The sequence below is a fragment of the Diadema antillarum genome, unplaced genomic scaffold (genome assembly GCF_040938485.1).
Source record: "Diadema antillarum isolate AM-2024a unplaced genomic scaffold, OU_Dant_1.0 seq00001269_RagTag, whole genome shotgun sequence".
Taxonomy (NCBI): domain Eukaryota; kingdom Metazoa; phylum Echinodermata; class Echinoidea; order Diadematoida; family Diadematidae; genus Diadema; species Diadema antillarum.
Window position 1 is genome coordinate 138,520 of NW_027272051.1, and position 19,032 is coordinate 157,551.

Genomic DNA, 19,032 nt, shown 5'->3' on the forward strand with positions numbered 1-19,032 from the left:
CGTGTTTATGAATAAAAGGCATCTTTTATTGTAAATATAGTCGCGCGTGTGTGTGTGTGTGTGTGTGTGTGTGTGTGTGACAATGATTGTGTTAATTATATTCAACAGAACGAAAAAGACAAAACACTTCATTTATTTTCCCGCGGGTTTGTTTAATACATTGCCTTCTCATTAACCCCTTTGTCTTATATGTCATTTTGTCACGTCATATTTGTCCATATTTTTGTCACTTTTCGCATGTATGCATGTTTTTATTAACTGAAAATAAATGAATAAAGAAATGAATGGATCTGTGTGGACTTTATCACGCGCCCACCATGCAAAAAGCAAAGAAATGGATAACTCCCTCATATAAATATACATGAATCTATATTGTTCTGTTGATCGGGCTAGGCCTATTATAATTTTATGGAATTCCAGTGTTCTCGAAATACGCTCCCTCTTTCATCAAAGCATGCACTTTTTATGCTCTCATGCCTTATACCTAGAAACTCAAAGGGATGTAGACAGCTAGAGGTGCAGTGGATATGCCTTCGGCGGCATGATCTGTGACAAATTCATAGTCTTTCGCTCATCTTGGAATTAGCGACGGTCCATCTTTTGCTGTCATCATTGTAAACAACCTATTTGTTATTCATCATAATACTATCCAAAAGACCACATAATCATTTCCGCTTTAAGTTTGATCATCTCATAACCTATACTTCGTTGCCAGGTCTTCTCGGGGGCATGTCCTGCGGTATAACATACTTCCTGCGATTCACGGTCAAAGAGGGATTTTTACAAAGTATTTTTTTCCTCATTGTAAACATTATAGGCTACCTTCCAGACGTTTTCTCTTTTACAAGAAGGTTTCACGAGTCTTGTACAGGTAGCAAAAATGCATGGTATTGTATTTGGAGTATAGGTTACATGATGAGGGGCATCTCGTCTTTTGATTTGACAGCCTCGATTTTGTTGAGCGGCACTAAAAGAATAGTAATTTCTATGATTACTGACGATTATTAGCATTCTTGATTTTAATGATTCTTTGATTTAATGAAATAGTAGGCAAAGTGTATAATACTGCAACTAAATAATAATAATCATAATTATTGTTCTAATTACTATCATTACCATTATTATCAATATCATTTTCATCATCTATATCGTTACAATCAATATCTTTATCACTTTTATATAAAACAAGTAACCCCCTTGCTCCATCCACTTCCCTCCCCCGGGCAACAGAAGCGAGTTCAGCATCAATGTTGGTCTGCATGGATATCAGGCTAAGAGCGTTTATGATTGTTCTTTCTCAGCGAGTCGCTGAAAATGTTGTAAGTCCACGTGAGGGCTGGATTATTGCTCGGAAACATAAGAGGAAATGAAGGGATTTGGTTTTCCTATTGTAAGCATGATCAAAATAGTTTTAGTCGCAACTATGCCATCATTAAATATATGACAAGAAAAAAGTGCAAGAGCCTCTCAAACTGCCTATCAACACCCCCCCCCCCCATACACATCCACAGACACATCCTTCGAAACACACAACCCCATAGGCACATACATACTACCTTGTGTGCACGATGGGTGTAAAATTAAAACTTTCTAAAATGAATACTTACGTATTACTGAATGATAATCTAATTGGGCCTGTACGTTGTGCAGATGAATATATAAATATATATATGTATATATATATATATATATATATATATATATATATATATATATATATATTTGGGATATGTTTGTGATTCAGACTATATATATATATATATATATATATATATATATATATATATATATATATATACATATATGGTAGTAATCAACGAAACTACGTGAAAGACGTTATTTCAACGTTATTTTCGCTCATAGGGTTTTGTCAAGTCAATGGCAGATTTTATCTTTCATTTACTTATATAAATAAAATCTGCCATTGACATGACAAAGCCCTATAGGCGAAAACTCGTTAAAATAACGTCTTTCACGGCGTTTCCTCAATTACTACTGTTGTGAACTATCTTCTTATAGACTCCGAGCAGAATCAGAAACATTTTGCTGTATATATTCATAATATATATATATATAATTTATATTTAGGCCTACTTTGAAAATTGGTTCAGCGTTCACTTTCCTTCTTAATCACCCTTCCCAACAACACTATAATCCTCGTCCCCTCCTGTGTTCTGTTATACTCTTCTTCTTCTCTTCTTCTTCCTTATCATAGCTTGTAAGCCTCCTAAACAGACGTATAATTCTGAATAATCCAAGACAATAGAAGTACGTAGTGTACTCCCAAGATGTTTACATCGTACCCATCAACAGACTTGCTTCTGACACACGGCTCATCACAGTCATATGACATCACAATTTTAAATCGAACCTGAATAACACAGGTTTTTAAAGTCCCCCAGGTACGTCGCCATTGTACCCATCTCTTTTTCTTCCTCCTGTGCATTCAACCTGCATTACATAATAAACGTGTACAGTCTCTTCAGTGTTATTGCCCCCTGTTGTTGTTGGCTATAGCGGACGAACTCTTCACTTGCATAACGGATTACAGCTATTCGTAGCCATTCAACTATTCAAAGCCTGATGAGCACACGGTGGACAGCAATAATCCTTTACCTCTTCTTTCTTCCATATACGTACCTGGCTAATCTCGAATTGTAAACAAAATTGGGGCACGAGTTTGCTTATAACTATAGCGTACAGAGTTAGCCTACAGGCCTTATACCCCCGATGTTAACAATACATTTACGTGCGTTAATTTTGTTCTTTTTTTTTCTATTCGAAATATACTTGTTTGTTTACTTTCAGATGTCCCCAAATTTCTGGTGCAGGCTAGGGGGTTTGTAGTCATACTGGACGGGATTGTTATAATTATTCTTATTATGATAATCAAACCTACTTTTAATTCTACTATACTCGTATCTATTATGAATCATGAATATCATTATTCTCGTAATCCTCTCTTTTCCCGTGTACTTAAATACACAAACTCGCAGCTACAGCATTGCAGGGACATTAAAAAGGCTGAGGCATAATAGTCCAGCTCCTCGGAGCCTGCATCGAAACGTATAAAAGTGGCAGTTATTCACAATTCTTGTTATTACATGATATAATGATCATCATTATGATCATAACACTATCTCAAGTAATAACAATAATAATTTTTCTTCTATCACAGTAATAACAATCATTATCATAACAGCGTTTTGTCGTTATCATTATTACATCACCAGGAAGATTTTTCAAAAACTTCATAGAATAAGTCCCTTTATCATTTTGTGCACTCTGCGCGTTACTTTACAAGTCATTATGCGTATATTATGAAATATCTGTGATTATATTCCACTCATACACAAATATACACACACACACACGCACTCGACACACACACACACACACACACACACACACACACACACACACACACATAGAGCCGCACGTACACACATTTAATGATGGGACGACACGTACACAGTGATTTTGACAACATTAACAGCAATGTACAAATAAACACGTCATTGTCCTTATTATCGTATCATACGATAAATTGCAGTTCTTCATCGCCGTTTACTCTATAGGTACAAAGTCTGTGTCCTTCATCCAAGATGACCATGGTAAAGCATTGTCCAGCAGTAATAAATGACCAGTTAATAAAGTTCCTCCCGAGATAAGTCTAGCACTTTATATACTGTTAATTTTGCATACACCTATGTCACGGTCACCTCCTCGACACAGTTTTACAGTACCACACTTCCGCCCCTCCCCCCTGTACCCAATCAACACTAAGAAAGGCCAAAGCAATATCTTGTTTGTGTCGGTTTCAGCATTTAGTAATCTCCGTCTACCAAATATAAGATACGGGGATTTTTTTAGAGCCTTGATAACAAAACAAAACAAAACAAAACGAACTAAAAAACAAAACCCAAAACCCACAGACAAAAACACAAATATCAACCTTTTTTTTTCTTTTTTTTTTAAACGGCACGTATTTGGTTTGGTGATTTGTGACCATTAAAATGACGACAAGTTGTTTACGAACAGAGAACAAATCTTCACTTTCTAGAACTTTCCGCCTAAAATAGGTCTGAAATATCAAACATCGCATGATAATTTTTTTTTGGTATTGATATTTGACGCAAACATAGTTGCCCATGGTTGTGCATTGTTCAAGAGAAATTGTTGATTCTTTGCTTTCTTTTTACATTAGGCCTATATCATAAAAAAAAAAAATCAATCAATTGTAAATGTGCTACAATCTAATCAAAATGAGACACTTAATCACAGATCAAAGCAATCCTTTTTAATCAGCGATATCTGACATGCTGTTAATATGGTCTCTTGGTTAAACCTACAGCCGAATATTTTTTTCTTCACCACCCTTGAGGTGGTACAGAAGCTGTGGCATGGTAACACAAGAGTGTGTTCGCATGCCTTCTTAAAACTGGTATCATTTGTAGAAGATGGACATTCTCAAAATTCAAATTCAAATCGTTACGCAAAACTCATCATTCAACGAAAAAAAAAATCAAAAGCACAACATGCCATACAGATAAGCAAAAGTTTGACAAACTACGTACATGTATTAGCGGACTTAATCAGCATACAGTGCTCAGACAATAAACTGTCAACCTGACGGATAAAACTGAAACGGTATCGGGGGGGGGGGGGGGTATTCCTCTGCTCTTGTCAAACATTCTATAGGAGTGTCTCATCTCTCCCCGATATCAGCCTCTTACAAAAGTCTTGTCTGCTATAGGTATTATCTGATCAATCTATGCCTTGACTTATTTTTCGCAGACATAAGTAAAGTGTACACTGAACCACTAAAAGGCACATTGTTACGTCAGAGATTTAATAGAAGTAGAGCAATGATCTACATGTCTCTCAGCCGTTTCTACAAGGACAAGTGATGATACAATTCTGATATTGGGTGTGAAATCTGTCATCGGGGCCTTCAAAAATGCATCCAAAATTGTTCTCCTCCCCCCCCCCCCCCTTCTCAAACAAGTCTTGAGCAAAGAATAGATTTTGTTTGCAAACAGAGTAGTGGAAACCTATTGTGGGCCACACTAGCAGCCACTGGTCAAGCCACAATATCCCCGACAATAAGATAATGTTCTATGTTCGTACATACATGTACATTGTACATGAATTTAAATGAAAGCCAGAATGGAACGAATTTGCAATTATACTGCGTGGATTTCTGCTTTTTTTAATGTAATTTAGTTCTGCTTACTCTCGCTTTTCGTACTGCAAAAAGAACCGTTGCCACATAGCATATACCTTATGTGAAATACCTGTATATGGATTTCCTCTCACAATCGCTGTACTATTCCAAATACTACTCAGTGGCGGATCCAGAGGGGGTGCACCGGGTGTGCGCCCCCTGTTCATTATTATTTGTTTGTTAAAACAAAAGAAATTAAAAGGAAAAAATGGGGGGGGGGGTGGCGAGCGGGCCCCTTTAATTTTGTGAAGGTGCCTCCCGTTCACGGAATTCCTGGATCCGCCCCTGTTATTGTATGTTTATCAGTCATCAGTTTCAATCTACAAATAAAAGTGTCATTCCATTTCCAAAAATCTGCACTAAATTCAGTGATTGTGGTTCCCACAGCAATGAGTTTGGTTGTTACACATGCTGCAGGCATGTACAGTAATGTCTGTTATCTGTGCTGTGTGGTACATGTAGTTGTTGTTTCGAGGATTTATCTTACAATCAAACACATGTCCAAACAATATGTAATGAAGCTAAAATTATTCGAGCGTGAAACCTAGTAAGAGGCATACAAAGTTTATGGGGGATACATGATCTCATAAGGAACATATGAATTTTGGGGACTATGACTCAAGTGGACAACGACCCGCTGGAATTAAAGGATGACCTATAAGAGCAAACGCACGATGATTGAACAACAGAGGGCGCCATCCACAGAACTGATGACACACTCACAGGCCCAATGAACCACCGCCAGTTACACTGGAGTGATCAATGTACAGTCGTTGGAACCCTAGTTGGAACCCTAGGGCCAGGTATGGGGAGATACCTGGGGGGTGTTTCATCAAGTTAGTCAGCGCTGACAAGTTGTCAGTCTCTGACAATCACCATGGTAACAGTCAGTGACCAGAGCATCTCAGCCAATCAATACCAAGGATTTTGCTGAAATTGTCAGAGCTGACTAAATTGATGAAACACCCCCAGATCACATAACAGCATACTGTAGCAGGTTCCCTTTAAAGGGATTGTTTAGTTTTAGTTGAGACCTAATTTTACGTTTCTGACATTTTTTGGTGAGATAATGAGAAACCTCTTATGAAATATGAAAGAGCATGTAATTCCACGAGGAATTCAACATTTATTTGATGAAAATTGGTTTTGAAATGGCTGAGATACCGTATCCAAAAAAGAGCGCTTCTGATAAGTGTGTGACCCACACTTTACTACGATCGCTTTGTTTTACTTTGTTTTTGGATGTTTCGGTCATTTCCAAACCTGATTTTCATCAAATAAACTTCAAATTCCTCTTTAAGGTATAATCGTGATATAGTCCCCACCGCTCCCCCCGCCGCAGTGCGCGTGCACCCGTGCATTAGGGTTAGGGTATAGGGTTAGGTAGGGTTTTATTTAGTGCGGACACGCAGCGGTGGGGACTATATCACGATTATGCCCTCTTTAAATGGTATGCTCTGTACTATATGTATTTCACAAGTGTTTTCTTGGTATCTCACAAAAAGTTAAAAGCCCAATTTCATCTCCACCAAAACTGTACCATCCCTTTAAACTTTTATATTCTTTTATTTTCATCTCTGCTGTAAGCAGTGACGGCAGGTAGCATGAAAGAGAGGGCCTGAAATATATCTACTAAATTGAAGCTACTTTGTATACCAAAGGGTCTGAACTTTGACACTCTGCTACCAGCAGGGCTTGCATCGAGGTTTTCGCCTGAAAACTGGCATCCCTGTATTCAAAAACAAAGAAATTTCATTGGTCCCCAAAGTTTGTTTTAACAGGGTTCCCCAGTACAAAGACTATGCCCATGGGCTGAAAGACGGACAAATTGATGACCGACAAATTGAGTAGGACCCAAGACTCATGGTGCTGATGATCCTTTTGATTAGTGACCAACACAAGTAGGCCTAACGATTACTTTTGGGAGCAACTACAAACTGGACTACGAATATGTGGGACTAACAACAACTGTACAACACAAGCACACTGAAATCTACATGTATGTCAAATAAATGAAACAGTGAAGCCGGAGAGAACAGAAGATCACTGCAACGGACTAGAATCTCAGGTTTGTCTTAATGAGCTACCCAGTTGATCATTTAATTGCACTTATATTTCTTTTATTTAATCCATTTTTTTTTACATGTAAACAAATAAATAGAGTGAAGTGACACTGTACTGTGAAATACACTGTATTCTGCTTACAAGAGGTTAATTTGCGATGCCAATGAATTTTAGCCACCTTTAATGATTTTACAATGTAAGAAATGACAATGCACCAGTGGTAGTAGTACAAATATATGCAAGTGTTGCGAGTTAATGCATGGGCTCTGAAAAAAAATGTGCTTTGCAAGTTTACAACACAGCTTATTCAAATTTCTTGCATGTACCACATGTTACCTATCACCAACAAATTCCACTGGATATCTATGATGGTCACAAACAGCTGTATAGTACATGGGAAGCAGCTTACATTATCAATGAAAGTAAGATGGCGGTGGACAGCACAGCTTTCTTATCAAGAAATGAGGAGGAAATATTCTCACTTTACTTTTTGTGTTTGTGAGGCAATTACCGAAGAAAGGATTTATTTGTCTGACAAAGAATAAATAAGTTCTGAAAGAACATTTGGCATAGATATGTGGTGACATAAGTAAATATTCCCCTGTTATGTCACACTTGACCATTTGACACCGAAAATCAATATACTGTACTCTTGATCATACCTTGTTATAGTGCACTGTGATATGGGGGGGGGGGGGGGGGCAAACTTACTTCCAATGTAGCACAGTCCCAAACCTCTGTCTTTTTTTTTTGGGGGGGGGGGGGAATGCCTGAAGCATTAGGATTAAATTTCTGAGCAATACCATGAAGGACTGTAAATGCTATATATTTTCCAAGTTATTATCATTTTTATTATTTCATTTTTTATTTTGCTAACTCAAGATTTAGGCTGATCTGGCAAAGGATGCTCCAAAAGCTTTAATACATCATTACAGGTGTCCAACTTTCCATTCCTGCAGCGGTTGTAATGTTTTGCTGCTGGTTACGAGCACTGTACACTCAGGCCATTCTTACATGATGACTCACAGTACTAACAGTACTACACTGCTTCACTTACTAATTCTTGGATACCTTCATAGCAAAGGTTGTGAACCCGAACGTCTGTATTGATAACTTATTCCCTCCAGTTACTAAACATATTCAATTCTTGTTGAAGTTGCATTTGAACTGCTTTCTTCAGAGCTAAATACCTGAGTGACACATAGCCAGTAACTTGGTAGGACAAGATGCAGCAATACATTAAGATTTCTTCTCTGAAACACCCTTTGCAAAAGTATGAAATAAAATGATTCAAACCCTTCCCCCTCCCCCCCCCCCCCCCAAAAAAAAAGAAGTTTCAAGAATATTTGATAGTGAAGCAATGAGAAAACTTCTACAGCATGGCCAACACAATCAGAGTTAGGCAGGAAAAAGTTGGTTTGAATTGTAATGTAATGCATAATTGTGAGTCGCCATTATGATCGCATCTGTTTGCAACTGGGCCTAGAAAGTTTGCAACATCAGTTTTGCACAGGATTTCTCATGGACAGTCCACAGTGAAGTAGTAAACGTATCAGATACTGTGAATCCAAGCCAGTGCGCACATCAATGATTTGGAATTGAAATGTTTGGCAGTAACTGTGCAAATTGGAGTGATTTGCTAATAATCTCCAAAATGGGTAACATTGATATATGAAGACTATAATTCCATTACAAAATGTGTACCTTCATAATTTCAGTCTTTCAAGTATTGGCTAATATTTAGTTCTTTATTCAATATTTCATTCTTTTCTTCTTCCTTTTTTTTTTAAAGTCATACACTTGACTCCAGAGGGAGGATAACATACAAAGCGTAGGACTGGTAATGTGAATTGCATCCAATTTTTATGTTGCAAGAATATCATCATGTTACCACATGAATGGGTAAATATGAGCTATGCAAACATGTATTAAAATTGATCAGCACTTTTTTCATCTTTGACAGAGGAAAAATGGTTCCTCCTCACAGAGACGTGGTATCCACGTGGGTCTTAATGCAACTTGTACTGACATTCAAGGCTCATCAGGAATTGGGCAGCACAGCATTCGAGAAGAGCGAACAGCGAGAGTCGATTTTGGTTGCACAAACTGATGTATTGTAGATAAAACTCCTGTAGGGATAAATCTTGTGTGTCTTTTCACTGAATAGTAGTACCAATGGCAAAAAGGGTATAAATGCTACTAATGCTGACATCCACTGTATCCAGAACAAAGTTTTCTTCAGATTGCTTGATGACAAATAGTTCTACACGATTTTTAAGCAGAAAACCACAAGGGCACATTGCAGTACATGCAGCAGAATGTGGACAATACTTCAAATGAATGGACATCACAGTAGACAGTTTGAAATCACAATGTAGTCTGTGTTATAAGACTGGGTTTCACAACATCAAACAACCCCTGCGTTTCTGATCGAATATTCAAGCTTGTTTCAACTGCGATACGTAATTTTGATGCAAATTCAGACCTGTTTATAATAGTTCACTTTTCTGGTCAGGCATAAATAATCATCATAATAAAATAAAAAAAATCTTGTAATTTGTGCTTCTGGTGTTCATCAAAAAGCAATGATTACAATCAATAACCTGGGACATGCACAAAAATAATTAGCAAGGAATTCAATTTTAGCATTCCTTTCAGTATTAGATCTTTAGAAAGCATATTGATATACTAATTGAGAATACTATGATCACACACTGAAGTCTGCATGTACCATCTTATCTTTTTTCCCATGTTACAATGAGTTAATCTTGCATCAGAGCACTTTATAGTCACACTGGAAAGCCTGGAGATGAGGCAATGCCATGTTCCATAACAGATTTAAATTGTAGGATGTTACAGCCAAACAACATGAACTAATTGAACTTCTCATGTCTCACTGAAGAGTAATTCATCTACATTGGAAAAAGTGCATTAACCTGTGTGAAGGATGCCTCGCTGTACATCCTAACCCTTCCCCAGACCAGCATCCCTACAATGCCATCAACACACACAGAGAGACTAGTAGTGGTAATGAAGGAGTTAAACTCTTAGGGTGAAATGAAAACATGCAACAGAGGTAGGTTTGAAGAGTACAGAGGGGACCGTGGCATAGCTGGTAGCATTTGCCGCCCCATTTCACACTGTTCTTGTGCCAAGAAGCATCGTATGTACTGGACATAGAGGGTCTCGCAATCCTCAATAGCGGTATGCTGCTGCTCACACTGAACACATATTTCACATGATATCATGCATTGTTATATTGTCAGAGTAATGCGTTAGATAATCTAGCTGCCCCCACAAAAGCTGATGAAGTTGTGAAGACCCTTATGTTCTCTATCCCTTGACAGCCCCCCTAAAAAAACAAAAACAAAAACAAAACAGAAAGAAAAAAGGATAAAAAAAGAAGCAGTTCATAAACCATCTGTATTAAATTCATTCCACCAGTCAGAAATTTTATTGTCGGTTAACAGTGAGCGGGAAACTCTCAACAAAAGTTAAACTTGAACGTTGAGTCAAGATGATGGGAGGGAGCAAACATGACTTGACTCGGTGAGGCTTGACTCAATACTCTGCATTCTTACTCCTTTTTTGATTAGCTTATTACTGGGCAGGTCAGTAAGCATTCATAGGCATTCCTGTACTAATGTTAACCTCCACCTTATTTGCAAGTATTATGCAAGATTTTACACATCTTGGTCTGCGCTACGTCCCTTGTATTTGTAAGTATATGTAAAATATATTTCCCAACATCCAGTAGATTGGAATATGCATTTTGCTTTGAAGGGACTAAAGATGTTACAGTTTTGGTGGTTTGCTTGCTCTACACTTTATATAGAAACGACAGTATCGATGTCTCTATTATTATTTTTATCTTCCTTACAATACGTAATAATGATACTACTGTACTCATCTTACATGAAGAGTGTTCTTGGTGTGAAATAAACTGTACTGATAAAAGGGCATTTCCTAGAAAAAAATAATATATATATATATATGATATACACTTAAACTTCATGCTTAAGATTGGGACATTGTGCTTTTTCTCATGAAAAATATTCATGTACAGACTAAGTAATAAATTAGACATGCATTCTCCACTCAAGTAAACATTACTGCAATGATGAGGTGGGTAAAACCCCACAGCTATTCTCTCTCTCTGGTAGAACAGGTCTCACACACACATTATACATGAATGCATACTGTCTTCTACACATCAGTTCTCTACTTCTCCCTGCCGCTTATTACACTCCTCAAACAAGAGCCCCATGCTCTTCTCTTTGCCACGTGTTATGAACTTTGACATCAAATCAAACTAAAAATGAAACAAATTTGGGTTATTCCAACAGGATTGCAATCATTTCTATCAAGAGCATACATATACATATCATTTCACCACGAAGGGGACGTTGACATCTGATACACTTGCCCTTTCGTCCAGTAAGCAGCAAATCACTGGACGTTGTACAAGCAATTAGTGCGTTTGATTGAGTTTCTTGCATTAGCCACAGACTGATCAATGGGCTTGATGAGTGTTATCCCCCTCCCCCCAACAATGGCTTTCCTCTGTTCCACAATAAAAGAAAGAAAAAAGAAGCATACTGTTCGCTAGAATCTAGCAATGCAACACATATATTCCAAACTACCGAGGTGCATGCATCTTGGTGTTCCTTTGTGATGCCCCCTTTCCTAGAAACTCTTGTTGTTGCTCTTTATTCAACGCCAATGAAGACAACTGTTGTAGCTCAGGAGCGGAAAAAAAAGTCCCAAACTTCCGCTTCAATCCACTTTCCAGGCCCAGCACGGAAGTGACGAACAGACATGACGTTTTGCAGTAATGGCAGAGAGGAGGGGTGTAGGTCAATTCGATGGTTCAGGTAAGTTTCATCAATTCGTTTCCATCTCCTCCTCGCTGTCGGAAAGTCCAGCATTATGCCGTTTACTCCTCGCCCCCGTATGACTTCGCAGCTTCCTCTCGCTGGTATCCGTGGCAACCTCATTCTCATCTTCCCCGTTCTCCTCCATCTCCTTGCCCCGCCTCGCGATGGTTTGTGACAGAGAACTGTTGAACTCTTCAATACTGTCTTTCTGGAGGTAGAAAAGGACGTACGCTGCCTTGGACTACGTGAGAGAGAAAATGAGCGTACATTAAGGCATTTCCCAAGTAAAACTTGCACTGATGCAACTTCAGAATACTAAGTACATTGTTCTTTAATTAATGCACGAAGAATCACATCGGAAGCTGAGAGAGAAACGTGTAATCACAATGGCTGCATTACCACATCATAACAAAATCCAATAGTTCATGATTGTGTTGGTGCCAACTGCTGTGCAACCCCCTTTATAATAGTAAAAAAAAAAAAACACTGACAGGCTCATAATTGTTTTGCCAATTACAGTGAGTGTAGTGACTGACGATTGTGCACATGGCTATATCTCTTCTTCTTCTTAAATGTGCATACAATTTGATTATGAATGCTAACTCCTTAAATGTGCATACAATTTGATTATGAATGCTAACTCCTTAAATGTGCATACAATTTGATTATGAATGCTATGAGAGAACAAGTCAATAAAATAGAAAGGGACAACAAAATCTGTAACATGGCCAGAGGATGACCTTACATCATAACATCAAAGCGTAATCAAAATAAAAGGCAATTGTAAGCACAAGGCAGTATGCCGTAATGATCCATGTCAAACTCTGCAAATGATGAGGACAAGAAATCATCACTTTAATCTAAAGCTCGTCGCACATGATACGATCCGACCGGTCTAATGACCGTATGACCAGAAGTGTGACGTCACCAGTCTTGCCAGTTTCCAGTCGTACGACTGGGTCTCAGCGCCAGTCGTAGAGATTTGACATGTTGAATTTCCACGACCGGTCGTGGGCTTTCAGCCAATCAAGATACAGCAAAATGCAAGCGTACGCAGTGCGCATTGTCTGCACTTTAATACTCATTGGTAAATGTACTGCAGACAGAACAGTCGTATGCCTACTCGTAAGGTAAGTTGTATAGTGTGCGTTGGCAGGTCGTACGACTGGGTCTTATGGTCTTAAGGTCGTACAGTCGTGAGTTGTATAGCATGCGGCGGGCTTTACTTGCACTGCTAAAATCTTGAATACTGAGTGAACTTACCTCCACTTGGTCTCTGCTAGCATCTGACACAGAGCTGTCGTCAAAATAGTACCAATTTTGTGTGCATGCATTCTGGGCGTATGCAGTGTCTACAGTGGGTGGGAGAAAAGAAGAAAGAATAGAGGTTTTTTTCCACTGACTGACAATTTACCTTTTTACTGACGTAAATAATCACTGTTCGAGACCTACATTCTTTCTGCCACCTTTGTTGATCAAACCCTCTGAAATGGTTTGCTTACCTACAAGATATTTTTCCATTTTCCTCGAACAAGTAGTAACACAATGTTATTTCCACCAATAAATAACCCACAATCAGTTACTTGTTTCAACTCTGTGCTAATTATTGCCGCATGGTAGAAAAAAATAAAAGAATGGTCATGTATGATTGGTTGGTTCCCTGCTGCTACCATGGTAGTGTAAAAGTTCTGCAGGCTGCCCTATTCTATAATCTTGCCTGAACAAGGTTCATAAAATGATACAAAAAGAAATACAGCAAGTATGATCATATTTCTAAGTACCCAAACAACAAGACAAAGCTTCCCTTGCTCCTTGTACTGAAGAGAATGCTCTTTATGGCCAGCCCCGTGCTGAATTCATTTGCTTCATAACATTATGTGACTGCTACGGAAACAGCTAATGCTTTTATAAGCAAGCAAGTACAAAACCGAGCGATTAAGGTCCCCTCCGGATGACTATGCAATGAGGATAGAGCGTATTGCCATGGGGCACAACCGTGGCAACCACTAGACTCGAACCAGGGACCTGGTGAACAATAGTTTGTGGTCTTATTCACTGTGCCCTAGCAGTTCCTACAAACTAATGTATACGCCACATTTCGTGAGTCTAAATTTTCACGAATTGGGAATTCCCGCCAATTTCACGAGTGGTTAAATTCGCGATTGTGGAGTCCTGTACGGAACAGAGAAATGTACATTCACATCGGGATCAGAGTCCATATTTTCGCGTGTCTTTAATTTCGCGAATAGCACCTGACTCCCAAAATTTGCGAAAATTAAAACCTCGTGAAATATTCGGCGTTTACAGTACATTGCATCAAGGCAACGCTGCATGAGGAGTCCATCATACTTACAGTGTCCCCCGCCCATTCCTCCGTAGTGATTGCTTACTGCCACAAGGTCGTACACGTAGGGACCACTATTTGGACATTGGACAAAATTGGACATATCTAGATTCCTGGAGAAGAGAGATTAGGAGACAGGAAAATAAGATTTACAGAGAGATAGGTAAGAAACCATGCGTGAAGTTGCCATGAACATCCTATAATCATTCTGAGAGTTTGTAGGAAGTTCAAGACTTTGAGGCAAAGCGACATCATCATGTGCTGAATATGATTCTTTTTTTGTGTGTGTCAAAATTGAATTTTATACATGTGTACATCCAGCCAGACATTATCTCTCCCAAGAATAAAATAACAAAATACCCAAAACATAATAACTCTCAAGTGCATGTTCTACTTGAAACAAGCATTGAACAAGTGTGCTTTCAGATTAGACATAAAGGCATGTAAACAAGACATAGCATGGACATGCTGTTGTAGTTCATTGCAAACGGAAGCTCCTTCATGATAATTCCAGCATTTTGGCCTACAAGAGAGCCAATTATGATTGAATGAATTGGTTGAAAAGATTCAAACAAGTAAAGAAGGCTATTGCAAGAGTAACAGTGGAGTCCCCCTCCAAAAATAAACACACAAACAAGAACTCACTCCGTGGGAAAGGTGACCATGGTATCGAGCTTGTCGCGGAGGAATCGGTTATAGGAGAAACGCTTGAGGTGGATGATGAGTACTTTGGGTAGCTTCCACAGGTCAAACTTCTTGGTGGCCTCCTGGTGTTTCTTGCAGGCTGGACAGTACCTGCAGAGAGGACCACGAACAGAAATAGAGTTCATCACATATGTATGATTCACATCATGTTGCAATGAAGCATTATTCCTTTGGAGCAAGTTTTTTCATTCATCACCGACATTATCCAACACATGACAAGACAAACAAGAATTAGAATGATAACAATATTAACAATATGGCAGCGTTCCTGCACCTTTTACGTAAATAAATTCCATGACTTTTCCATGACTTTTTCCATGTTAAAATTCTAGACCTTTTCTGGGCTGTAACTTCAAGAAAACCTAAGATATTGGCAGATCAACAAAAATCTACTATTAGATAATAGTGTCCATGTAAAATGACAGTGTGTACCATCATATCACCCCAACACTGTCTGTAGCGAATGGCTTAGTCTGATTTTATTCAATAGCATGTTTTCCTCAAAACAAAATTACATCACAAAAAAAAAGAAGGAAGAATTTAACTAAAAGGCGAAAAATATACAAATTTCTAAATTTCCATGGCTTTTCATGATACATCTACAATTTTGCATTTTCCGTGACTTTTCCAGACCTGGAGAAACATTTTCAAAACTCTATGACTTTTCCAGGTTTTCCATGAGCGCAGGAACCCTGTTCATCAGACCTTTCGCACTGACAGGTCACATACAAGGTTGATATGTGACAAGGGGGGTGTTTCATAAAGCTGTTCTTAAAGTTACGAACGACTAAGAACGACTGGTGATCGATTCTGATGTGCTATACATATCAGAATTTCAATAATTCAGCACAAGAATGGATCACCAGTCGTTCTTAAGTCGTTCGTAACTTTAAAAACAGCTTTATGAACCCCCCCATGGAAGGCCCCGTCTGTCTATCTACTCACCACGAGTCTTCCTTCTCCAAGACCTCCTTGGTTAGGAAGAGGTTGAGACACTCACTCAGGTCCACCTGTTGCTTCCTTGACACGCTACGTTGAGTCATACTCTCATGGGTTTCCAGGTCCTGTGAGGGGAGAATGGATTGAGTGTGGTACTGGTAACGCGGAAATTTTCACGGTGTTGAAATTTTTGTGCATTTTGCGCAACCAGAAAATAGCGCAAAAATAAAAGCATGTGAATATTTTGCTTGCTACATGTTCCAGTAGTTCATGTCTTGATTTTGCGGAATTTAAAAACATGCGAAACTCATCTTACACAGCTGAGCACGAAAAATTACTCACACTAATATATCCACTTTCACAGTAAACAAATAGCGAATGGTCACGAGTGCAATGGTACAAGATTTCGCACAAGGTGAAAGATCTTTCACCGAGTGCAAAATCCTGTTCCACTGCATGAGTAAAGACCATACACTATTTGTTTTATACAACACCTCGAACGTCAACAGATGTGGTCTATACAGATTCCTGAATTTAGCACAGAAATGGCAACCATTCTCTGTGAAAGACGAATGAGTTGCCGCACAGTCACCATGTTATGTATGAACGCGAAACCGATCGATTGAAGTTGTTAACAAAAATGAGTGACAAAAGTTCGCGCTTGTAATAGTTGAGTGCGCGTGACAAATGTTTGTTTATTGTGACATCAGAGCCGTGCAATGGAACAAAAACTTCGAGTCAAATGTGAGTTTAACACGGGAGTTAATGGAAATGGGTGAAGTCAGCCATGCGCTATCCATTTTTGCTCAAACAAAATTGCACGGCTGACAACCGCAGTTCGTTCTCGAGGTTTTAAAGGGAAGAAAGTAAACCACGACATGCTCAATATACCAGCAATCTTCAATTTATCTGACTGATTCTCATAACCTCCCATTCCTGAACCATGCAACATTTATTTCAACTTTGACTCCACTTTTCAAAACATGCCAATTCATCTTGCACCTTGATTTAAAAACAAAAAGTTCAGCCACACTGATTTCCAATGACTAACCTCTGCTTTTGATTCACTGTAGAATTTCTCCTTCGCTTTCTCTTTCCAGTCTATAGCTATATACGTACGATCTGCAAGAAAATGAAACAATCAGCAAGCGGTCATATCTTGTGAATCAATAATGGTTAAAAAATTGGGTGCAGTATTATACAGATATTGCCTTTATAGAGGTGCAATTTTCCCCAAAAGATTATATTTATATACTGTATTTGGTCCAGAGGGGAAAAATAACTTCCAAGGTACTGTTCATGTTTTATATTTCAACGATGGACAAGGCAATATTTGTCATATCACACGAGATGGCATTACGACTAACCACCAAACTGTAATAAGTGGTGCGTCATCACGTTACCCATATAAAGTCGGAGAGCATAAAAGGAAGAAAATGGGTATGAAGCTGACTTTGGCAATATAACCTTCACAGTCTTCTTACTTTTAATGCTTTAAAAAACATATTTTCCTTGTTATTTTTCTTGTAATGAAGTGGGGCAAATTATGTAAGTCATACATTGATGGAAAAATAATATTTTACTTTTCCTGCAACAGTATTGTGTAGTAATACAATTTGGAAAAACCAATGTTTTCACTGAAATCTGCAGTATTTTTGGCAAAAACCAAACAGACAGAAAAAAAAAATGGTACAGAGTACTGCAAAAAAAAAGAAAAAAAGTTGGATTCCTGCATCACATCCTGGGGTGCTTAAAAATGAGCCACTAAATCTCACCAAATTTTACCTCACAATTAGAGGAGAGGACATGAACAAAAAGGAAACTGAGGAACTGTTTGCGCCTGCTGCAGCTACTCACGGCTGAACCTGAGTGGCGTTGCGTCGTCCTTGAGCCGCGCCAGCTCAGCGCTCCCGTACGAGTTGACAAGGGTCATCCTGAAGAGTAATGACCGGTGGTCCACTGGCTTGACCTTTGACGTGCTCATCTTCTTGTCTTTGGTGGGTGCATCCTCTTTGTCCCGGTGATTCTGGGTGGAGTCCTCTCCAGAGCTGTACAACTCCTTGGAATCCGAGTCGGAATCCATCTCCGTTTCTGGGTACAGCAAACCAAGAATACAAACCAAGGGGTGTGTAATCACTTCACAACCTCATTCCAATTCCATATGTACAAACACTTGCATTGAAGCACAGTTAATTTTTTTTTTTTTTTTAAATTAAGTGTACGCCTATTGATACCACAGCCCTAGTAATCATTATATGTATTGTTTGGGAATGACAACTTTGCACAAAATATCAACTGAATCTTAATTTCACTGAACACTGAAACAATGCAGAGTGATTGTCTGTGTCAGGTAAACAAAGATGGACCTGTTGATGTGATAACTCTGTAGTACATCTTTAACCAATTACAGGGGAATCCCGTTAAAACGAGATCGGATATAACGAGAATCCGCTTATAACGAGATAAATCGTCCGGTCTCAAATAAATTTGCGTGTTAGCCTATGGGGATTCGGAGTTCCGGTTATAGCGAGATAATTTTCGGGCCTAGAAACAAAGAAAAACAAAGATGAATTTGTCCGGATATAACGACAACTTTTTTTCAATTTTTTTATTTGAAATTGAACGAAACAACAGAAATCACACGCTATCTTAAAACCAGAAAAGGTCAAATCTCCGTGAATTGTCTGAATTATCGTTGCGTGCAAGCAGAGACTAAGATCTGCCAGTGACAAAGAGAACGCAATCAAGGTGACACGCCGCAAGTTCATGAAGTTCTCTTTCCGAGGGCCGTGATGGAACGGCATCAGAATATTTAGAAGCTGTAGCTTTCGCTAAAGAATATGCCTAAATGTTATCACCAAACGCTACAATTTGAA

General features: G+C 38.7%; 1 protein-coding gene across 1 annotated transcript in view; it reads right to left on the minus strand.

Moving 5' to 3' along the window:
- Positions 1-12,125: 12,125 nt before the first annotated feature.
- The window catches only part of LOC139745469 (ubiquitin carboxyl-terminal hydrolase 4-like), a 39,198-nt gene continuing 32,291 nt past the window's right edge, over positions 12,126-19,032 (minus strand). Inside the window, exons 16-22 of the mRNA XM_071655859.1 lie at positions 18,014-18,247; positions 17,208-17,278; positions 16,163-16,281; positions 15,158-15,307; positions 14,522-14,625; positions 13,432-13,520; positions 12,126-12,409 (exon numbers count right to left, since the gene is read on the minus strand). Of these exons, the coding sequence (XP_071511960.1) occupies positions 12,176-12,409; positions 13,432-13,520; positions 14,522-14,625; positions 15,158-15,307; positions 16,163-16,281; positions 17,208-17,278; positions 18,014-18,247 (1,001 nt within the window). The 3' untranslated portion in view covers positions 12,126-12,175. The remainder of the gene's footprint in view (positions 12,410-13,431; positions 13,521-14,521; positions 14,626-15,157; positions 15,308-16,162; positions 16,282-17,207; positions 17,279-18,013; positions 18,248-19,032) is intronic.